Consider the following 25,374-nt stretch of genomic DNA (forward strand, 5'->3'; position numbering starts at 1 on the left):
AATACAGTAATGGCAAAAAAAAGGAGCCACCAGGCCTAACAGAAATACGCTCTGTTAGTCCCCACACAAGGCAGTATGAGATTGGGGGCAATAGATCGCGGCTGCATGAGTGCAGTTCACTTTTCGCTGTATAGAACGAGCAATGTATGATATGGGATAATGGATCACGAGATGCTCGCTGGACGCAGGAAGCAAGTCGCTCTCGCAATTGGATTGTGATCCGAATACGGAAGTGGATCTTCTGTATCGGGGTATGACGGTGTCAGGGACGGAAAAACAGGTCGATAGCCAGGAGAGGAGAGCAAAAACGTGGTCTGGGTCAGAAATGGGTTGTAAGCCGGGACGGGAGAGCAGACGTGGTCGGGAACAAAACGGCGCGTAGCCGGAGACCAAAGGAGAGATCCGAAACATACAGGTGGAAAAACGGGTGCAAAAATGGGACAGGAGGGAGTCGGGGTCAAAAAAGCTTACCTTGTAACAACAGAGGTTTGCAGACGGACTGACAACAGGAGAGTGACAGGACTAGGTTTGAATAGGGACAGGGAGCCAATCACAGCCCGCAGGGGTTGGCGCCAAATGAGCGGGCACAGGTGATTCCAATCGGTAATCATGACAATAAAAACTTATTTACACAATAGTTTTTAACTATTGATTCCCCCCCCCCCCCCTTCCCTGTTTATTTAAATAACTGACATCAATGAACACATGGGAAAACTGTGTTATTTTGTAGTGCGCTGATATTTTCCAAACTGTAAAATACAATTTTGAATAAAAAGGATATATTTGGTATGCAATGGCGCAAGACTGGCATCAATGGACTTCCACGTGATACCAGCGGCTCTTGTTATTTTTCTGTTGCTATGATACGAGATGGGCTAAAAATGAAGAGCTTTTGTGAGATTGTAGTATTACCGAAAAGAGGCCTTACTATTATTAAACCGACTCGCCGAGGTATTAGTTGTGTTTATCACGTTCGGGGGAAAGTGCTACCATGGCAACGTCGTTAGCCGGGAGGGATCCTCGGGCTTTTCCCGCATCCAGATCACTGATTACTCTGTCGCTTTTTATTGGACGTCTGTTTTAGTTTGTGTAAACACGAGCTTCCCCCAAGGAGTTACCAGATTCCGCCTTCCACCTGAGCGGCAATGATGGGCTCTTCCCTCTGCGCTGTGACCCAGTGTCTGCAACGTAACCCAGGGACACGGGCTAACCGTTCCGCCATTAAAATAGCAAACGGGGGCGAACGGAGCGCGTTATGAGATTCGCTCGTTTCTCGTCTCCCCAGGCGAGGCTAAAAATAGCCGCTCGCACTGGAATAGAGTTTTCCCCAGCCATGCAGACGAAAGCCAGAGGAACAGCTGCACTAAAGCCAAGTCCTATTAGATCAGCGCCGTCACATGGACGGCCGTCGTTCACTCGCTCCTAAAAGCTAAATTTAACAACCAGGATGAGGCTTCTTTCTCTGAATCAGACGTGCGTTTTCCCCTTTGCCTCTTTTTGTTTTGCGTCATTACTCTCTCCTTTCGGACGCTTTGCCCTTGTCCTTCTCACGTCCTGTAGATTTCCTGCTGTCAGTTCATGTTTTGTCTCCCTGCCTTTGTCAAGTTGTACCTCTCTCTCTTTTTCTCTCTCGACATCATCCTCTTTTGCTCTCATTATGATTTCTTCTCCCCCGTGTACACCGCTAATTGGCACAATCCTAATATTAACTGTGTTGGCTGTTTCGGGTTTTGGGGACACCTCTTGAAGGAGAGAGGTGAAATGAATACATCTTTGAGATGGGAATTCTAAAAGAAGACAGAGTTCAAGACACGTGTTAATTGAAAAATATGTTTACCGTTTTAGGGTTTGGTGTTAATTTTAAGAGAACCTGCAGATTTGAATGTGGTGAGGCTCGTGGATGTCAGATGTACAAATGTAGATTTTTTATAGAATTTACTTTTATTGTCATTCTTTGTAACCATGCACACAGAACGAAATGTCGATACACCTGACCTGTACAGTTAAACTGTAGCGAGCCGATGCAGCCGAAGCCAAACAGGGCACCGCCATTTTAGACCCAACTGCTGGGTTGGGAATCATTCGGTGACCAAACCCCCCAATTCCCTTAATGCCAAGCGCCAAGTAGGGAGGCAATGAGTACCAATGCTGTAAGTGACTCGGCCGAGGCTTGAATCCGCTACCTCCCAGTCTCGGAGCGGGCGCCCTTCCATCTAGGCTACCGAGCTGGTACAAATAAATAAAGAAACAACTTACACATGACTTGATTTGCAGATAAATAACACAATATATAAACTATAGCATGAAAACAAGGTTGAATTGCCTTACCTTGAATTATAAATGAAGTATATGTGCTGCTCTTTTTCAATAAAAGCCTCAATTGTTAGGTTATCTTCCTTTATGAAAGAAATCTTTGCAAGATGTGTCATGATTACAGATGTGCGCTCATTTGGCGCCAACTGCCGCGGGTTCTGATTGGCTTCCTGTCACTATTTGAACTCAGTCCTGTCAATCCCCTGGGGTGAGTCCGTCTGCGAATCTTCGTCTATACAAGGCAAGCCTTTTTTTCCAACCCTGACCCCCGCCTGTCCCGTTTTTGCTCCCGTTTGTCTCCGGCTACAACCCGTTTTGATCCCGAACACGTCTGCTCTCCCGTCCCGGCTTACGACCCCTTTTTGTTCCCGACTACGTCTACTCTCCCGTTCTGGCTCACGACTCGTTTCCGACCCCAACCACGTCTTGCTCCCCCAGTCCCGGCTACCGACCCGTTTTTTTCCGTCCCTGACACCGCCATTGCTCGCTAAGGAAGATCCACTTCCGATCACAATCAGAGTAAGAGAGCGACTTGTTTCCCGCGTCTAGCGACCCCCGAATCGTGGGCGCAGCCCTGTCTCTTTCCTTCAATAAAACTTGTGAGAAACGTAACGCTAGTGGGTCCTGTTTCCTTTCTGGTCCTGACAAGATGAAAAGAACGACTGGATGGCTTGACTTTCTGTTAGCTTGCTAATGCTATCCCCAATTCTATTTTTCGAGGCTGAGGTGTGCACCAAATCAGAATCCTTGGTCTCACTACTGGCCTCTGCCATAAGGCAAGATAATTGCGTGCCTCACTCTATATTTGCTTAGCACAGTAATAAATTACATATTAATTGAATCAATAAGATTCGTAATATCATGTAAAATTCAGTGACTTTGAAAAGGAAAATCAAAAAGGTGTGAAGTTAAAAGAAGAACTGAATAAATATAACCATTTAACATATATTTGGTGTTATATTTAAATGACAGGCTCAAAGCCTGCTCTGAATGCATGTCAGTGCGTGAGAGAAGGATTGTGTTGATAATTTGCAAGTCAAATCCAGAAAACTGATTAAAAAGTATTTTAATGTTTATTCGGACATTTGTTTTGATTCTGTTAGCTTACAATGGAGAATGCAGTTTGACTTTTGATCACCTGCAAAGAAGATTGCTTAGGATGGTCAGAGTTGGTTGTTTTGACTATTACTGCGCACCATTGTTTAATATTTTGATAATTATTGAGACCTTCTGTAGTGTTGCATCATTGTCACCAAGCTCGAAATGTCATTGATTTCCTTTTTTCCCTATTTTGAGTGTCTATGATACTATGAAGATCAATAACTGTAATGTAAATAACAAACTATGTGTGGGTTTGATTGTAGGGATTAACGGTCGGCAACCTTTCAGACCCAAAGAGCCATAAAAGCAAAGATATTGTTTATTTTATTTATTTCTTTGAGAAAACAACACCATATATTTTAAGACACCTTAGAAAAAACAAAACAAAAAACCCGGTCTCTAGAAACAAAACTAATTCTTCAGCACATTTTATTTCACTTTGATAATTTGATCAAATCTGTAAAATAATAATGCCCCCTGTTACTTAAAGGTGTTGAGACTCATTCTGGCCTTCATTTTTGTCCTAAATAATAGTCTCAAGGTGCGTAAACATGTCTTAAAATATTGCAGGGGGGATTCCAACATATTTACCTTCGGTGCAGACGGCCCGGGGTAAGGGGGAGAAGAAATGCTCGCGCTGTGTGTATAGCTTTGCCCATTCCCACCACTCACCCAATAAAATTGCTCTGGGTGCTTTGCTGGAGTTTTGGGGTGTTTACAGTTTGTTCTGTAAGTTTTCATTATAGTGTGTTTCAACAGTGAACACACATTGTTTAGTGAGCTTCCATATAAAGGATTCTTTAGCGATGTACAGCAGGTCTGTTGGTGGGACACCTAGACTGTGAACTATAGTCAAGACTGTGCCCTTTTTATATTGGGCCAAACCCACTTCTAGTTAAATGTTGTTCCGGCATTACACGTGCTAAAATTGGCTTTGCATGTACAGTAAAACTTTAGTTAAGTATGAAGGTTCATTTAATCTCCAAGCCAGAAGTACTCATTAAAAGAGGCATATATTGCCTGCGAGCCATAGGCTTCCGACCCCTGGATAAGGATTAAGGTCATTATATAAGACTTCAATTCATATTAGATTATATTTCCTTTCAAGTCAAGCTCCTACAGTATATATTTCTGACAATAGTATGTTTTAAGAAACTTTTAATAGTTTTAACAGCGTTTTCTGATTAATAATGTGTTTGTTAGATTTGAGCTGTGCAGCGAAATCGGTGGGACTAGCTTTTTTGCTACTTGTTCTCCACAAAAATTGACATGATAGTTGCACAAGATTGAGGTGAGAACCAATCCTGGCAGTTTCAGCAAAAAGCATGCATTTCGGGCTATGTCTGATATTATTCCTTTTTATATTTTTATTCCACTGACTCGTTTGTTTAAAAAAACCTTTTTTTTCCTCCGCATGTTCATTTCATTCCTGCTAGCAAGAAGGTACAGTAAGTCATCAACTTAAAGGCTGGGAGATAAGCGGTTCCCTCTAAGTATTATTCTTAAATTATTCCGAGCACGTATGAGCTACAGGCAATAGCTGTTGAAACTCACAAGAGCAAACAATATACTAACAGGGAGGTCTATAAACTGAAACAAAACTTAAAGTCAGTGGAAATTTCCTCCGAACAACAACCCTTTGTCTACACCGGCTCCATCAAGTACTGACAGGATGGTGCTCAAGGCCATCTCTGGCTACAAAAAAACCTCTCAACTATAATAGCAGAAAAGCTGAATATTCACAACACAATACAAAGGTTACATAATTACCACTAAATAAATGAAGAAATAATTAAAAGTTTATAAATGAAAATAATTATACAATCATGACCATGACAATCTTTATGTGGATTTTATTATACAATCTACCTATTTGTAGATAGTGCTCGGTTGTGAGGAATCAAGGATGACACGGTAAGAGACTTTAGTTTTTTGGTGTTTCTTTTCAAGTCGAGTCACATTTATTTGTATTTGTACTTACAAATTGTCTCGAATGGCTGCCCAGGCCACAATTACAACATCGCCTGATCTGAAACCTGAATGTGGCGAAAAAGTATTCCAGCATCATGAAAATTAGAAACTCTGAGAAGGGGCCACACAAGAGGGTGAACAGGCTACGATGGATGTTGCTTGGGCACCAATGCACAAAACATAGTCAACATCAACAATAAACAGAAGTTACAACTATAATTGTTTAAGAAGTCCAAGTCAGCAACTGCACAGCTTGCCTTAATTCCTCCCCAACTTCTCTGCCTCCTTTTCGAGGGTGCATTTCAACAAACCAGCTAGCATCTCCCACCCCCACCCGGTCTGAGTCTGTCTCACACTGTATGTTGACATCACTGGTGTGTATATTTAGCTGGCAGAAGGATTCTCCCATGGCAGGGATCTTGCTCCCCCAGCCCTTTGCTTCGAACCCCGCCAAGGCACTAGAAACAATGTTCTTTTTTACATTGTCTTCTCTGATCTGTCCAACCATCTTTTGGAGAATGCATGTAATATTCATATTCCCCACCTAACTGGCACGCACGCATGAACACGGCTGGACGCATCACTGATTTCGTATGTGCTATTCTGCCGGGTCGGGTTCAGGTGTGCACCAAATTCTTTGCTGAACAACACGATAGCCTTTTTTTAGACCCTGATTCTGCCCAAAACAAAAATAAGGATTAAATGTGTTTTTTGAGGTTGAGTTAAATGGGTATTTTGTTAGTTCTGTTGGCTATTCTGAGCGATGTCTGGTAGATCCAAACACTAACTATTTGAGCTGATTTTAACTGCCTTTGTTAGTTAACAATGGAAAGCTTTTAGCTTGCTTGTTGTTCTATATATTGTGAGAGATTGTTTTGTTTCTTTCAGGCAAATTGATTATAACTAAATTAATAGTTTCATATATCAATATTATTTTAAGAAAAGGGGAATAAGTTTGTAAAGGGAAATACAGAGATTGTGTTTCATGAACAATTAGAGCATTTTTTACCTCTTGTTTTGGTCTTTATAGTTAAGTTATTGTACGTCTTAGTCTGGATTTTATGTAGTCGAAAATATTAAGTCCCTTTTACATTCCGTAGAAAATCTGCCAATATAATCATAATATGTACTGCTGTAATTGTCATGATTATTGATGTGATGCACCTGTGCTCGCTCCTTTGGCGCCAACTGCCTCGGGCTCTGATTGGCTCCCTTATATTATTTATACCCACGTCTATCTGTCACCGGTTGTCAGTCCGTCTGCGAACTTCAGTTTACTCTAGGCAAGCTTTTTCGACCATGACTCACTCCTGTTTTTGCCCCCGTCTGTTCCCCGGCTTTGACCCGTTTTTTTTTATCTTGACCATGTCTACTCTCCTCTCCTGGCTTTCGACTCGTTGCTGATTCCGACCACGTTTTTTCCTCTCCTGTCCCAGCTACTGACCCGTTTCTTCCGTTCCCGACACCGCTCGCCACAGAAGTGCCACTTCTGCGTTCAGAGTGACCTGCTGCCCGCGACCAGCGATCACCGGATCCTGGGTGCAATCCTTTCCTTTCTTCCCAATAAAACTGAGAGAAATGTAACGCAAGTGGGTCCTGTCTCCGTTCTGGTCCTGATAGTAATATTGGATAATTTAACCTTCGTGGCATTTTAATTAGGCACAGCAGAAAACGCCAATAATAATTAACAATAGGAAACAACAACATATTTGCAAACAAACATTTGCACAATACAACACTTTAATGTACTATTATGAGCCCAAACAGAGTAGGCTGAAGCAGAGTGTTTTAAATGCCTACTACTATTTCATTATTAAACAATACTATTCGAGTCTGCAATTTTACCGCTAGCAATTATAAGTGGAATGGCAACTGCTAACTGCTAGCATTTTTTTAATATTGGGGAAGATTACTGTTGCTTCAACTTAACTCAATTGAGTTGAACTACTCTGGGTTCGTTTAGTTAGGCAGAAAGTTTTCAATTTCATCTAACCTGGCCTGCTACTGTGAAGGAATATTTTACATATTATTTTGTCTTTAATATATTATGTGTGCTTATGTAATCTTGATGTAACGTTTATATCGTAGAATAGAATAGAATAGAATAGAATATGCCTTTATTGTCATTGTTACAACATTGGTCGGAATCAGCAACGAGTCGAAAGCCAGGAGAGGAGACGGAGACTCCGGTAAAAACGGGTTGGAGACTATGCGCTACAATAACAGCATATAAGGGGGGTAAGGGACAAACAGAGATGGGGGATCCAACTGGATGTTTGATCTTACTGTACTCCGTCTCCGTAGCAGAATATCGTGGGAATTTCAGTAGGAACCAATATGCAGAACTAATGTGCCTGCTGGCAAGAGACTTAAAGGGTTACACCCTTTCCCACAAAGTCTGTATACCGGCAAGCTGCGTGATTGAAGCAGCATAAGAGGATAAACTCATTTTGTAGTCATAGTCACACAGTCAATGTATGGAACGTTTTTACAAAAATAATTATTTGGTGTTATTAAAAAAATTGAAAAAGCACAAAATATTTGCTTTGCTTCTTGTTCCAAAATAATCTAAATCGAACCTAAAAATGATTGACAAACAACTACCAATCCAGTAAAGGCCAGCAGCAACATATCCATATAACCATATGTAGCTCGCTGACTCCACTAGCGATTGGGTAATGCATTAGTAGGGCCAGATTCTAGGTCTATGCAGATGGTAACAATGATCACCAACAATGAAACTGTATTGAATATTAAAAAAATAGACTGTTTTTTTTATGTATCAGCCGACATTTGTAAACAAGTATAAACATAGCTCTATTGGTGGCTCACAGGTTCAGCTCTGGGCTCAGACTCGCTATTCCCACCAATTGAAAATGTAAACACTTCCATTGTTGTTTCGCACCCAGAAAAAAAGAGTCACTGCACATTAGTCCTTGTTTTTTTTCTGCACTTACACTGACATGTTTTTTTTTTATTCATCCTTGTAATGATCCGCCCGCGAGCTTCTCTGTTCCCCGAGCTGTCCACAGCTACGAAATTACTGCAGGGCACCGACACGGCTACCGCAGCATGCTTGGAGTGCTTTGTAACGGGCAAACGGCCAATTCGAGTGAAACTTTAGATGTACCGTAGCATGCTAGCTAACATTACATGGAGTGCTCCACCAGTGCAATGAATGCTCAGTGAGTTTTGACTTCTGAGAACGTAGAAACGAGAAGAAAAGTGTTGAGAGGTGCGCTTCTTTTAATAGGCCTGATAATAAATTGCGTGGTCGCTGTAAAATGGGCGTGTTCTGTATTTTGTGCATTTCGTTTGGTAAATTTGGTATGTTGTGGTCTTACTTTTATGTTTTGTCCAGTTAGAGCTAATTCATGTTCTGCGTTGCCCTTGGTTCATATTTTTGCTCATACGGAGGTAGGTGTTCCAACATATTTAGTGTTGTCTTCCTTTATAATTTTTTTCAGTTAGATTTTGTTGGTGTTGGAGCATTATGTAGTTTATGTAGTTTTCAGTTTGTGCATATGTTTTTTTCATGGTCCACAGCCTGCAATATCATATGAGGGCCTGTATTGATATAACGGAAATCGCTTATTTTAGCTTTGAATAATTCAAGCTAGTAGTCTCATCTCATCTCATTAGCCGTATCGCTTATCCTCATTAGGGTCGCGGGGGGCTGGAGCCCATCCCAGCCATCTCCGGGCAGTGGGCAGGGGACACCCTCAACTGGTTGCCAGCCAATCGCAGAGCACACAGGGACAGACAACTCATTCGCTCATTCACACCTAGGGACAATTTGGACCGGCCAATTCACTTGAAATGCATGTTTTTGGAATGTGGGAGGAAACCGGAGTGCCCGGAGGAAACCCACGCAAGCACGGGGAGAACATACAAACTCCACACAGGAAGTCTGGAGCTGGATTTGAACCCACGCAGGAGGTTCCCATGACATGAACTGTGCCGCACAAGCGCTAACCACTGCGCCGCCGTGCTTAAGTGATGAGGGGGAAGCTAGTAGTGAATAGCTAAAATAATGATTTACACAATGGTTAGCCAAGACCAAATAACATGGTGTTTTCAAATTAGACGCCAAAATAAATGGGCGTAACACCACTCATGTTTTATTTTTACGCACCATTATTACACGCATGTGTGCAGAAAATTGATAGAGATAAAGATAAGTCAAACATTTACAACTCTTTCAAAATGTTTAAAAAAATGGCCAAAGTAAAATACATATTTGCAAAGGTTTCAGTGCTGCAAACTGGATATCTCCAAATGGCCACTTTTGGAAACGCCTAAACCTACCCTTTGAAAAACGTGTAAAATACAATGTTTACTTTTTCATATTGTGATCAAATTTGACAAGGTACCAGATAAGGCTTAAAGCTATCGTCCTACCATTTTTCAAGCTAAGATGCCATTGCTACACTAATCTGGAGGCATTTGATTGCAAAAAAAAAACATTTAGGCGATATTAAAAACCTTCCTATTCCTTGTGTTCCAACTCAAATTATTCAAGTAGCAATTGCAGTTATTATTTCAGTTTGGGACAAAACGTATTTGTGTTACCTTTCAAAAGAGACCACAACTGTCTATATTCTCCAATTTGTTCAACATCGGCATCCAACTTACTTTAGGTACGTGTTAAATTGAGATTTTCGGTGAATATTACAGAAACATACACATTACACATTTATCCTAGTTCGAATCCCGGCTTGTCCGTGTTACATGTCAAAGTGTCCTTGGTTAAGACACTGAACCCCTAATACCCCCAATAAGCAGGTTAGCGTCTTACATGGCTGCAATACAAGGCCGCTATTGGAAAATGTGAAGCACACTGTAAAGCGCTTTGGGAAGTCATTGACTTGAAAAGTGCTATATAAATGCAGATCATTTAATTTAATTTCATTTAAAGGGATTCCATAGTTGAATAGAACACTGTCCTACCCATGTCGCCTTTAGGAAAAGTCTTGCTCAAGCCGTTCAACCTTTGCCTGAGGAGATTTTTTGGATTTCCTTAAGAGGGATAAGGATTGGATGTTGATTTGATTTTCTATTCAAATAAGTGATAGAATTAACATTGACGACCCAGGCCATTCTTGGCTACAAAATAAGACACTATAGTTGATAATTAAGATTAAACAAATGGGGAAGAAAAAATGAAAAAATATATATTTTCAAATATGACACAATATAAGCAGTGGCATATGTCAATGATCAAATAGTGGTCTAAAAACAACATACTGTAAATAAATAAAGATTATTTTATAAAATACAATTAAATTTTCCATTTTAAATGGTTGCCCCAGTTAGACCCCCGAAATGTAGCAGTGCTTGAAAGCAGTTTTACACCAGGTATACTAAAGTGTTTGATTACATGCTAGCATGACACTTTGAGGTGACGTCCCCTTACGCCAATAACCAAATAAAGCAGAAATAAGCAATTTAACGTCTGTGGTTCTCAAGACTGAAACCCCGTGGCAAGATGAGATAATGATCTAATGACTAAGTCTGGCTGTTTTAGGTCTAGTTTATTGGCATTGTTCTGCGGGTCAGAATCAAATTAGGAAAAAAGGCAGCTGTGTCCATGCCTTATCATTATGAAATGTAATCCAATTTGATGAGACAATCCTCTTGAAATGAACAGAGCAACCTCCCGGGCTCATGCTCTTTGGTCACGCTCGGGCGCTTGTCTTGCCCGTCTGCTTTGTGGCCTGAGGGTTGTCACAAGTAGCAAGTAGTTTTTTTTTCTGTAATTTACTCTCCATCAACGTGCCAAGGTCAAATAGTGGGAGAATTAAGTCGTGTATACTGACTTTGATGATCAAGTTTAACATTTTATAAAGGAGGACTCATTAACCTTTTTGAAGCTGAGCGCTACTGTTTTGATACTGATTAGCGTGAAGGGCTTCCGGTTTAATATGCTTTTCTGAAAGACCAACATAGTTATCATTATTTTGTTACTATGTTGTCATTATAAGAAGTAGAGTTAAAATAAGTTCAGTAAACACTAAAACATTTGCCTTGTATAAGGGCACTAACTTATTGACATTTAGGAAGAATTTTGGAAGAATGAATCATGTATTTAGAGACACTGGTCATGCCAATGTATTCTCATGGAAGTTAGAAATCACATTTCCTAGAAAATCCCAATGAGCCATCAGTTGTGAACTATTTTCAGAATCAGTTTGCCTGATACTCAGGTTTTCTTATCCGATAACTTTGGAGACCCCCGCTATAAAGCCACTCAAGTTAGATTCCAAGAAACCCCCAACGCATTACAGTAGCCAAACATCTCTGAATGACAAGTTATGTGATTTACTGGATTGGTATTTAAAAACAATGCAAATAAAATGATTGGAAATTACTGTAAAAGTTAAAACTTGCGATTGTATTAGGACAAAGAAAAGAACACACTCTCTGTTGGATATTGGGTTTTTGATAGCCCTTCCACCGGAGGCGCATGCTTCCAATGGCTAAAGACTCATTTATTGAAAACACAAGCATAGAACAACACAGCTGATTGGCTTAAGCGAGATCACATGAATACAAGAAACAAATCGGATTGGTTTAGACAAAAATCACATGTGTAAATTAAGTGAATAATGCTGGTCGCTAGATGGCGTGCGAGCATAATAAATGAGCAGTAAGGAAAGTGAAACTTTGTAGCACAAAAGGTACAATGCATCGGAGAGAAACAAATGCAGAAAAGGAAAGGTAGGAAAGCTCTTGAGCAGACTTCCTGGCACTAAAGTGAAAGCCATCTTGATTACCGTGAATTCCGGACTATAAGCCGCTACTTTTTTCCCAAACGTCCAACCCTGCGGCTTATTCAGTCATGCGGCCAATTTATGTAATTTTTCTAACAGCCGCCAGCGGCGCTCGAGTTCAAGGCACATGACGCAGCTTACAAGCTAAACGCAATCGAGCAGTACGATAAAGAAGGAAACAGACCTACTGCACACACTTTACCTTGCAAGCGTGTTGCTGGCGTGTTTTTGATTAAGGGAGCGTGGGACGACGTCTATGTGACAAAGTCTCTTTCCCATACTAAAGGGGGACAACTTTGATGACGACAGTTATAGGGAGGAAGATGAGAACGGTTTACCGTGATTTCTACATTTACGGTATGTTTTTTTTGACAGACCCGTTAACAGTATTGCGAGCGTGTTGTTAGTAGCGTTTTGCTACTCTTCACAGGCACGGTTTGGGATGAAAGTTATAATATTATTATCAAAGCTTTGAAAACTCTCTCGGTGTACCGTCTTTCTTTGTAAATATGTGTACCCATGTATAATATGTATTTGCAACTGTATATTTTTGTAATGTATTTATTTGTATTTATTTTGGACACTTATTCTGATAAGTCTTGCACTGACCAATTAAAAACAAGGGGCGTAACAGACGCGGGGGATGACGGGAAGTGTGGACCGGTAAAGGTGATTGTTTGTGGACACGGCAGACAAAAGTGGATATATATTTTTCCCACCCTTACCTTTGGAAATATATACAATTTTTTTTCCTTGGATTACTTTTAACAGGACCTGGATTCTGCAGGCCTGCATCATATCTTGACTACCGGTATCATTGTCCGTTCATTCTGCCGGCTGTGGTTGTTGAACTGAGTACTTTATGTTCAGTTAAAATTGCGGGACTCAAAGTTTGGGTTAATTTTGTGATTGTGTTACAAGTTTTAGCATGGGCGCACGCGGCTTATATACAGGTGTGGCTTGTGTAAGTACAAAGGCAGTTATCCTCTTAAAATGTGGTGGGTGCGGCTTATAATCAGGTGCGGTCTATAGTCCGGAATTTACGGTAATAGTTAGCAAAACCCAAAAGGAAACAATCGTTGCATTAATACAAACAGCACCTGGATTTAATCTTTGGCTTCGTTAAGATACTTTTGAGGATAAAAAGATACAATAGCACATTCAAACTATAATCAAACCATAATTTCCTTTCCAATTACTTTGTCAAAGGGCATCTTTATTCCAAAATGTTAGTAATTCATTGTTAAATCAAGTTTGTATAATTCATATATAAACATATATCAAAAATATAATATTTTACTGATGTTCAGGTAACATTTTTTATTATTATTGTCATTCATTGTATTATTGTTATTATTATTTGTGGTTTTGGTTGGAGTTGTGGTATTAGGACTATTTTTTGTATTATTTTTCACGTTATTGTTGTAATATGTGTACATTATGATCTTATTTTAAGTATTTAAAGGTATAGCACAGTATTTTCCCTTTTTAGAATCCAAGCACACTATTTAAAAGCTGCCCGTACGCGTGTCTGTTTGCGTGTGTTCGTATGTGGTTCATACGTTTCAAAACGGCTTTACTGATTTTCGTGAGAATTCACAGTTGTACTTTTGGCCTCCATGAGTGTTTTTAGCTAGGTTTGGTGGCAAGACACTCCCAATAAATACCAACCAAACCGATAAACATGTGCCTGCGTGTACAAGCAGCTCTGGAGTTGCATGCGGCTCTTAGGCACTGCTAAGCGACTCCATGGCATTTTTTTAACAAACCATGGCCCCAAAAACCTCACTCAGGTAAAATGCCTGGCAACACCAGGTTTTTATGCTCGTCTCCGAAGGTTTGGCCAAGAACGGACCCCGATTGTCTCATCAATTGCTCAATTCATATAAAAATGATTGGACCTATTCCTTAAAAAAAAAAAACAGAACGTGTTATACTACTGTACTACAACTTAAATGAATCTTATCCAAATAATTCAACAACATCGCAATGTCAGGAATTCTTCAATGATGTCATTGTCATGACGGTTGACATTTTGCATAAATCTAAGGGAATATGGGAATGTTGCAACGTGACAGTGCAAACCCCCCTGTCTGGCATGCACGAATTAGCATCGAAAGTCAAGCACGGCAGTAACCCCAAGGAGCAATTAACTTAAAGAAGCATATGTGCGGAATGAAAAAGGCAACTATATATCATTCCGTCATTATCAAATAAACATCTATTCGCAACACACACACGCATGGACGCACGAGCGCAGAATATAGCAGATGGATGCCATTATGGCGTGATGGACCTTTCTTGCCCCTTCGGAGGGTTTTTAGCTAATCATGAATGTAGACATGCTTACTGAAGCTTTTCCATGAAGCTAAGATGACGTTTGAAGAGTAATCTTAATTCTTCTGTTTGGTAGACACACATTTTTTGTCTAATTTATAACAAATAGTGAGGTACTATAAAAATATTTTGCCAGTGATTAGAACGTGCGCTTTATAATCAGGTGTGCCTTATAGACCAGAAATACTAGACGGTAAATAAAATCATAAAATGTACACGTGGCAAAAAATTATGAATGAATCCTTTATTTTTCGGTGAGAAACCATTTTCCCATGTTCATGTTTTATGCTCGGTGGCCTTGGAGGTAGAGCGCTCGCCCCGAGACTGGAAGGTTGCTGGTTTGAGCCTCGGCCGGCTCATACCTAAGACAACATTGGTACCATTGCCTCCCTGCTTGGCACTCAGCATTAGGGTTTTTTATTTGGAGGCTTTGGCTATGTCTGAAATCCGTGACAAAAAGTTAAAGGACACCAGGGCAAAAGTTACAGGACACCTGGATAGCCATAAAGTTGCTTGCCGCATTTTTCCCAACTTGAAACACAATAAGACAACTAATCGCAAAAAAAAAAAACATTGTTGCAAAGTATTAAGGATATCAATATTTATAATAATAACAATAGTCACATATTTTATACACTAATCATCGTAGTACCCATCTATTGTTATAATTCTACTAGTCACTAAATATTGTGACACAAATGATAATAACAACAATAGCAATAATAACAGATATAATAATAGTAACAATAACAACAAGGTTAACTATAGTTGTAAACACAGTATTTCCAATCTCTAGTATAACTCATACCTCATTTTCTTTATCTCTGTATTCTGCCAGTAATGTTTTTTTGTATTTATATTTGAACAGGTGAATAGTTGGACATTGTTTGATCTCGTCTTGTAAATTGTTTCCAGAGTTTGACTCCACACACAGACACCCACATACTTTTCCTGGTGGTTCTCACCTTCGGGATTTTGAATTTACTACAGCCCCTTAAGTTATAACTTCCCTCTTTCCGAGTAAATAATTTTTGGATGTTTTCTGGCACTGTTTTTTTTTTTACCTTAAATTGCAGTTGTGAAGGGAAACATTTTACTAAATCATCCAATTTTAACAATTTGGACTTAAAATTGGATGATTTAGTAGTGATTTGGTCTGATAAAAATATTGTGTGTTATATAGAAAACACGGGCAGCACGGCGGCGCAGTGGTTAGCGCATGTGCGGCACAATTCTGAGGTCATGAGATTGAACCTCCTTTGTGAAGTTTGCATGTTCTCCCCTTGCTTGCGTGGGTTTCCTCTGGGCACTCCGGTTTCCTCCCACATTCCTAAAAAACATGCATGTCAGGTTAATTGACTGGTCCACATTGTCCCTAGGTGTGAATGAGCGAGTGAGTTGTCTGTCCCTGTGTGCCCTGCGACTGGCTGGCAACCAGTTCAGGGTGTCCCCTGCGACTGGCTGGCAACCAGTTCAGGGTGTCCCCTGCCCACTGCCTGAAGATAGCAGGGATAGGCTCTAGAACCCCTGTGACCCTACTGAGGATAAGCGGTGCAGATAATGGATGGATATAGAAAACACTAAAATGATGTAGATTGTTGATTTATAAATATTTTGTATTTTCATCCCATCAACAAGGTTTTAATCGGTTCAATTATACACATTCACAATGTAATAGAAATTAAAACAAAAAAGAATGCAAATGGAAAAAAAGCCAAAACCCATCTTTGTCCTGTCCCATCAACTGTCTTGACATCTTTTACACTAGGATGTTCAAGAAACAGAATAATAACTGAGAATTAGGGGAAAGAATAAAATAAAACCTTATCACCAATGCTTTAAAAGAAAACTGGCATCTCCTCAACTCCATCACAAGACACGTGTGTATGAAACAGTCAACATGTAACTTCATACATTTAAAATCAAATATAAATATATTAGATTTTGTTTCACATCCTACCTTTAAAATGAAGTGCAAGTTCAGATTAACTGGAGTCTCCCTTTTCACTCGATGTTCCGTTTTTCTTCTTTTATTTCACGGTTCTCAACAGACTATTTTGATTTTGTTTGCGTTGCAGGAGGCACAAAAAGTGAACAACCCCGCCAACAACCAGGCAGCAGACAGGGCGATCAAAGGTCCTGATGAGAAAACTGAGGAAGTTCCGGCCAGCGAGGTAGGATGGATGACTTCGGTCAAAGACTGGGCCGGCGTCATGATCTCCGCGCAGACCCTCACCGGCAGAGTTCTGGTAAGACATTTTGATAGTACCAAATGAATGACGTTTCTAAGCAATGTGTTGAGCATTGAAGAACTCACAAGTGTCGCAATAGGTTTGTGTCTCTTGGGCTAGCCTTTGTCCCATATTAGCCACGCTCGATAAAGCTCTTATGTTACTCTTTCTTATCTCCTTCTACAACATGTGGGACAAAGAGCACAACACACCGTACAGTGTAAAATGTCCCTGTGGAATTTGTGTGACGTGAAAGTCTGGCCGAATCACCGATTTGGCCCACAGCGTCCAATCACCAATTAAAGCGGACTTGTGGCAGGCTGTTGGACAAGGTGCTGTTGATTATGCCAGCTGAACCAATAAGTGAACACATTTTCGATATGCTCGTTTATCAAGAACAAACAGGAGATACAGTACCAAGTTGAAGCTGTAACCTGATCATTTATTCCAGAAGGTTGGACACGATCATAATGTCATGGCTTTCCGTCTTGATTGAAAAGGTTTTTACCAAAGTACAGTAGACCCTCGATACATAACATTATTGCTTTTTTAGTTAGAGATTGAGAGGTAAAATTGTCAAAAGGGTGACAATAAAAATATAATTATCTAAAATCTTTCAAACACTAAAACATTAGAATTGTATGATTGAATAGCATACATAAAAATAATTTATGAAGAACAAATGTAATATCATAAAAAGGGAAGGTGGCTTTAAATTCAAACTGATTTTAAAACTTTAATTGGTGATGATTAGAACATTACTTTGCTTTAATCTTCCTTATTCCTAATTTTGTCACCGTTGCTATGGCGCCCAATTGGCCCCGCCGGTGTGGAGCCAGCTGTGGCTAGTTGACAGATTGGCTTCCCTTCCATTTAAGCTCAGTGCTCTCAATCTCCCTTTGTCAGTTCTACAACGAACTTCTGCCACGCAAGACGTAGGTTTTGACTTGCCTGCGTTTCCTGTACGGTATCGTTCCCGTCTATTTTTGTCCTGTTTATTATTTTCTCCAGTTTTCGTTCCCGTCTAGTTTGTCCTGTTTAATTTTGATATCCTGTTTTGATATCAATCCTGTCTGCCCCCTCCTGTCCGGTATCGACCCCATCTGTCCGATATCTGCTCGGGCAATTAGTATCGATCTCGTCGGCCTCTGGCTTCCCGTCATTCCACGCCAGACTCTGCTGCCTAACGTGCATGACTCCCTATTTCCCGTAAAATAAAAGGCTTGTGTGAGAGACGTCACGCATTTGGGTCCTGATCCAGTTCCGGTTCATGACAAATTTGTGTCGCGATTGATTGGTTATGTGCATATTATTTAGCAAGGAAAAAGATGAGTGTTCTTTTTTTCTGTGGTTATCATGAATTTGTTGTAAATGTTGCATGGTGGAGGAAAAGTCCAAAAAATTAATTATTCCACATCGTAACGTGAAACATCAGATGGCAGGGATCCGAAAAACCTGGGTTTCACTTAATGACTTCAACCATTTGGGATTTGCAGCAATTTTATGCTGATGGCTTCCATGTTCAGGTGTTTAATAATCTGGATCATGGTATTGTCAATCAAAACGTGCTTACTGGATGAAGTTTCGATAAACAATGCTCGTCATATTTTAGATGCTTTAATACTACTCTCCTACTTTTACCCTAAGCCTTGTTTCTTTGGAGTATACATAATAGTGTCTTTAACCATTTGAATATACACTGACGTACAAGCAAGCGGCAGCATTAATTATTGATCGGGAATTTGATTATTAGACTTGTATTACCGTAGCAATTGGAGAGCAAATATCTGCTTGCCAACTCCAGCACAGTTACTGTCAATTCAGTCTCGATTGTGGTATTAGTGTTTGTTGCCAAAAGAAAGATAATACAAGAGGAAATAAGGGAGGTGTACTGTTCAGGAATTATTTCACATCTGGATTAGGGTACTGCCGTCATGGAATTCCTGTTTTTGTACTATCAATTGTCCTTCTTACACGTTTTGTTCGGTTAGATATAGTGTCCCAACATATTATCCATTGTCTTTCTTTCTTGTTTTTGCTCAGTTAAAGCTAGCGTGCCTGCATTATATTTATACGGCACTCTCATTGTTCTGTTCACATGGGGGATGTTTCTTTTTTCGTCTTTTGTCATGTTTTGTTCGTTTAGAGCTGGTTTGTGTTGGAAGATTATTTGGATGTTCCCTGCAGTCCATTCCTTTCGTGTTTTGTTCAGTTACAGCTAGTTGGTATTCCACCATGTCTGCATCTAATGTCCATGTTTTGTTCATTTATGTATAGGTAGTGTCAACATTGTGTAGCAGGGATGCAAAGTTGAGTCTTCGTTTGAGTAGCTTTGGTATGTTTTGGTAATCTGAAGAACCTGGTAAACGTTGTTGCACACTATCCAATACCGATTGCTTTCTGCAAATAAACCCTTTTTTACAATTTAATTTTGTGTCTACATCTGTTAACAAAACGCTGGAAAACATCTAAAGACATGTTTGCCAATTACCCAACTTTAGGCAAATGTATACCTCAAGGGAGGGAAAGCAAAACAACGTAAGTAGAATTCTGGAGAAGTCACAATTATTAGCAAACTCTGCTGGGTTGGAGTTAACAAGCAAAGTCTGAATGGAATTTCTGGGCGTTTCACTTTGAAGTCAGCTCTAATGTGACAGTTTTTTTATACTTGGCGAGGGGAGTGGGGAAACGGAGAGGGATTGTGCTGGCTGGGGACTTTCATGACGGGATGTGAGGAACCCTATAGGGAGCTGTCAATTTACAAAATGAGCTTCTCTTTTATCCATTGGCTGGGTCTAGCACTTTAAGCTCATACTCTGCATCGCAGCTCCAGCTAGCAGCCATGCATGAATGTACGCGGGCAACACAGAGAACGGCAAGGGAATGAGACGCAGATTGCTTTGTGAGATATCACTTTCGCTCCTTTGTGGGACTTTCACTCGGGATGATAATTGTGCTTTTTTTTCCGAAATATTTGCATAGATAAAATGCAGCAAAAAGAGTGTGTGTTGGTGAATACTTTGTGTAGGTGAAGGAGTGTCTCTTCATGTGGGTGGAATATGTACATTTATGGATGCTCGATCTGTCCGCATACTACACAGTACCTGCTGGGAAAGTGTGTGTGTAGGAGGGTCGGTGATGTTTGCGGGATTTGTCAGTGTTTCACTGCAGATCAAGATTACAACGAGAATATTTGTACACAGTTTCTGGCTTGTTACTATAGCAACTGCTGTGTAGTAGGGCTCAGTCATCATCAAGGGGGTATCTGCCCAAACTGAGGAAGCTCAAGCAACATGCATGCAAATAACTCACGGGTGGGATGAAAGCAGCTTGACGCCTGACTCCATCACATCCAAATGAAAAAGCCCAAGGTGTTGCAGCTCAAAGCTGAGTGATGCAGTCACAAGTGGGCTGCGCTCAGGTTGTGTAGCGAGAGCTTTCAGATCGAATCACTCAGATGGTGTTTAGGGGCCACCTGGGCCTTACGGAAGGACCACCACATGGGGTGATTGCCTTTGTGTGAATTGAAAAACGTCCTCAACTAACTCACAGTTGTAGATCACATCTCTCGATGGAATTTTCCACTTTTGTGATTCAAATATAGTGCTTTTTCTAACTGTGATATATGAAATACATGTAATGTAAGGATGCAAAAGCTAAAGAGTAATGCATACTCACCAACTCTACCGTCGTATGCGTTAGATGACCCTTTTTCTCCATAAAAGAGGCCTATATATTTTTAAATTTAAAACACAAAACAACACCTTGACACTACATAGTATTTTTAGTCTATGGTTGTTTTATCTTGAGGCAAGACTAAAAGTTTTAAGGGTGAATAAACCTCTATAACGATCGCTTTTAATTTTTAATTTGTCTAAAGTTCGCCAATTGTTTTAAACAAGCAACTGTGCGGCAGTAGCTCAGGAGGTAGAGCGCTCGTCTTGGGATCAAGGGATCCCAGTTCGAATCCCGGCTCGTCTGTGTTACATGTCGAAGTGTCCTTGGGTAAGACACTGAACCCCTAATACCCCCAATAAGCAGGTTAGCGCCTTACATGGCTGCAAGGCCGCTATTGGAAAATGTGGAGCACTTTGTAAAGCGCCTTGGGAAGTCATTGACTTGAAAAGCGCTATATAAATGCAGATCATTTCATTTCATTTCATTTCAATACCTTAAAAACAGTATGCGTAATAAAATATACCGCTTTTTAATGTCAAACAGTTGGTATGTATGTTCAATCTCATTACTCTCTTTTGGCCCATTATTTGCACCGCTTGTCCTCAGTACACAATGCACACTCAATATGGGGGTAAGAACATTCAAATGCTTTACAAAGTGTAGACTAAGGTGCAAGGGTGAGGGACACAGGACCTGTTTCACCGAGTCAGCTCAGGAATACCGCGGCTTCTCCCAAGTCACACCCCCTTTACATCACCACACTTAATAGAAGCAATAGCAAGAGTTAATGACCAAACTATTTGTGTTTGTTTTGTTGTGTTATGGAACATAAATTCTAACAGTGGGCACTGTGTGGCAAGAATAACACAAATGTGCAGGAGGGATGGTTGCGACAGATGAGGAAGAATACGCAAGAGTGAAGTGCAGTACTCATCTCTCGGCATACTTATTTTTTTTTTTGCAAGCCAAACTTTGTAATCTTGTTTATAACGACCCAAAAAGTGTTGTATTAAAAAAAAAAGGTTTGTTTATTTGAAACAACCCAAAATATGTTTAAAATGGATCCAAACAGTGAATCAAGTATTTTAACCATGTCTGTTTTTTACAGGCGTAAAAGCCATCAATTAATCAAACATTTTCAAACTGCTAATGTTAACGTTGATAAGACACATTATTTCCACATTAATCTTTTTGCAAACATCGAGCGAGAATAAAAGCAAAAGCAGCAATCCTCATATCTTGGCCGCAAAATTTTCCTGATCCTCTTAATTTGAGCAATAATGTCAAACATTACTTTTAGTGTTTTCTTACCAATGCAGAAAGTCATACTGCTTCAGTGTTAGCCAGTTGCTACAGTTATGCTTCACGTAGCTCGCTACGGCCTGGCCTTAATTCCCATCCTGCCAACTCTGTCCAGTCCTTTCTTGTTCCAACCAACAGGGCCAATACAAATAATTCTGTTGACCTCGATGAGCAATGTTCTTAAACCCGTGTTTGTTTGAGTCTCAAGAATGTGACATGCCCTTAATATGCCCGTAAAATGCACAAAAGGATGAGACTAAAGTGTCATGGTCTCCTACCTAAACTCTCTACAGGATTTACAACACCTGCAAGGTATTATTATGTCATAACCATTATCCCAGTAAATCCTAGAAATACAGTATTCCCTCAATTTGTATAGTTAATTCATTTAACTTGTAAAAAAGCCTCATGTGTATTGGATAAATTCTCCGAGACGTTTTCATTTTCTTATACTGCCCCAAAGGCAAAAATGCCTCAGTTGTTTCCATCCAAACATAGTCTAAGAGAGCATAAATACAGGGTTATTTATTTGTCACTAGACATGTATACAGTTCATTTTGATTGATCCAATCAGTGCCCAGGAAACGACAGTTCTCCGGTAGGTTTTAAATGTGCTTGTAAAGTGTAAATGTTGAACTGTGAAATAGTGAGCGAATACTATTTCTCAATCTAATAGTCAGTCTTGACTATTACCCAGAAAACAATAACATTCATAATCAGACAATGACAAATTAATGTTGCATAGTTTGACTCTGACATGTTTATGAACAGAATACTAATTAATTTTATCCAGTATGGCGGGTCCTGTTTTTAACAGTGCAACGGGGATTGTGTGAAAAGAGAAAAAGCCAGCTGTTCCCATCAAGAAGTGATGAAAAGCAGAACGGAACTCATCTTACTTGCAAACACAACCCTCTGTTCTTGTTCTATTATTTTGAAGTAAATGTGCTGCTGCAATCCACTGTGTATTTATTTGCATTTAGAGAGTCTATGGAGATGCATGTTAATACCCAGTAGAAAAACACATCCTTTTCAAAGTGACGCTGTTGAAGTACTAAAAACTACACATGTGAGATTGTGGGAAATATTCAGCAAGGAATTATGGGAATGAATATGAATTCACAGGATATTTGAATACACTGAAAACAGTTCAAAGGAACAAAATATTTACAGAAAGTTATTTTTCAGACATGTAATTTATTCTGCTTGATAATTAACAAGAATTTGATTCTTTTTTGAGTCTTGAAAACTTGATTGGTCAGCTGCCAGGTTTGGGTTATTGCATGCACACTGTTGTTCATTATTTTGACTATTATTGAAAGCTTGTGCACTGTTGCATTATTGTCACTGTCTGCCAATCATGTGGCTCTTCTTTGATTATCACCCGCTTAGGGGTGATATGCTTTTTGAAACCATCATTTAGATAAAAACAGAGTACTCGGGTCAGTACTTTTAAGACTGTTGGCCTTTTACTTCTTGGGGGTCATCTTCTGTTCTCCTTGCATGATCCTTGCATTGTTTTCTCTCCTTTTTCGTTGTGCCTATCAAACTATAAACTTATCATAACTTACCACGTTTTTGTACTAATGCTTTTACGTTTGCATATCGTACTTTAAATTAATACTCACTCACCAGAACACATTATGAGATATTTACTCTGTTGCAGTAGGAAGCGGTAAAAGTCCTACTTCCATTCTCATAACACAATTGCCCGGTAGCTACTTGCTCTACTTGACTATAATAATGATAAAAAACTCACAGGAGAAAATCCATTCCTATAAAGTTTTTTTTTCGGTGATCTTGTTATATGGATTCTTGGTAAGGTCTAATAAAATCTGTGAGGCAGTGAAAATGTTTCTGGGTTCGATTTGTGAATAGCTGTGTGAGGAAAAAGAGAGAAGAATGTTATGTATTGTGTGTCTGTACAATAGTCATGATAATTCAAGTCAAGTTCTGTTTATTTTTGACGCCCTTAATCACAAGGAGATTAAAACAGACCACATATTATTGCAAACTACAGACTATTAATACACCATCCCCTGATCTAAAACTTACATGAGGGAAAGGAAAATCTCAAAAACCTTAACAAATGAAACCTTGAGAAGGGACCGCACATGAGGTAATGACCCTTCCAGGATGACCAGGCTGAGATGAAGGTTGCAATAACAACTAATACACGGATATTGTCAACATGAAATATAGTTTATTCATAAGCTAAATAATATAAGTGTGTTTTAGGCCTTGATATAAACAGTTCCACTGAGGTTGCAGATAGAATCTCAGGAGACAGATAATTTCACAGGGGGGCCCGAATGGAGACCGCAATGACTTTTCATTTATTAATACAATATATAGATATCTGACCAAACTCTGCTCGACATAATACTAAAAGTCTAAAAGAAACTTATTTCGTGGAAAGTTTTTTTGTTAATATCCCTGGATGAGTTACCTATCAAATAAAGATCAAGCGTAGTCCAAGGCTCATTGACTCAGTACTCACTAAATCTAAATCCCAAGCTTTGCCTCCCATTTTAATCCACCACGCTGGGCTGATTGAGTGACTTTTTTTTTTCCACAGGTCCGCGATGCTTGATTTAACTTTACCCAACTGATTCAGTCTGATGAGAACGGAATTAAATATCCGCCCACGGTGCATAACCATTATGATCTGACATGTGCTGCATGAGAAACAGCTCATTGTGGTGATTAGCAAGAAGGCTAGTAGAGCAGAAATCTATTAAGGTTCATGGCATTGTTTAGAATTTGTACACTTACGATGTGTGTTTGAAATATATTTGTCAATTTTTATGCAAGCGGTGTCAGACATACGTACTTTATAACTGGTCGTAGGTCTTGTGTTACACACCAGCAATTCATGCAGCCTTTTAAAGGGTGCAGTGTCACTGTTTGTACTTTAGTAGTTAGTAGTTGCAAACAAACCAACGGACAATATGATGGTGCTTTTTTGCAAGCTTGGTCACTGCCACCATTCCCATTTTTCTCTGTGTCATGGTTTTAAAATATGCAAATTGGATAACTTCATTTATTGTTTCAAGATGCCTTATTTTTATTAGCCAAACATGGTTTTATATAAGCTGGTTGGACAAAAGTATATTATATGGTGGAACAGTCTTTAAAGTTACGATTTCCTTAAGGTTTGGTTTCCCGGACGACCCTTTTAGAAAAAGAGTGGTTGTTGTGGTTTATATTTGATTCCAGTATAAAAGTGATTGTCGGCCACATCTTAGTCTTTGTACTTTTGAATTTCTACAGCTATTGTTCTGGCGCTCACATGTGCCCGGAATATTCTCTAATTAAAACTTTATTTTGGCCTACCTACCATTTTACAACCTGGATATCAACTAATAAGCGGACAAAGAAAATAGCTCTCTTCTTCAGTATCGTTTCCATGACACTTTCATTATCGTTTGTTACAGATGGGAGTATTATATGCGAGTGACAAATTCTTCTCGTTTTTGATGTCAAGCCTCTAGGCTTTTGAAGAACATTGATAATTTTAAAGACAGTCAGTCAGGATTTAATGTGACCAGATTAGCGAATCTCGTGAATGTAGAAACACAAACTAAGAATTTGTCAAAATATTTGTTTACAGAAAAGAAATCAGATGGTGTAGAGGAAATTAACATTCAAGATTAAAAATACATTAA

The 25,374-nt window shown here is 39.6% G+C and overlaps 1 protein-coding gene across 11 annotated transcripts in view; it reads left to right on the plus strand.

The window, feature by feature from the left end:
- The window catches only part of LOC148354263 (calcium-activated potassium channel subunit alpha-1a), a 268,595-nt gene that overhangs the window by 52,632 nt on the left and 190,589 nt on the right, over positions 1-25,374 (plus strand). For all 11 annotated transcript variants that reach the window (XM_088351068.1, XM_088351070.1, XM_088351063.1 and 8 more), the window contains exon 2: positions 16,574-16,744. In XM_088351068.1, coding sequence (XP_088207194.1) covers positions 16,574-16,744 — 171 coding nt within the window. The remainder of the gene's footprint in view (positions 1-16,573; positions 16,745-25,374) is intronic.

This window comes from Urocampus carinirostris, chromosome 13 (genome assembly GCF_059441175.1).
Source record: "Urocampus carinirostris isolate Australia breed hairy pipefish chromosome 13, RoL_Ucar_1.0, whole genome shotgun sequence".
NCBI classification, from domain to species: Eukaryota; Metazoa; Chordata; class Actinopteri; order Syngnathiformes; family Syngnathidae; genus Urocampus; species Urocampus carinirostris.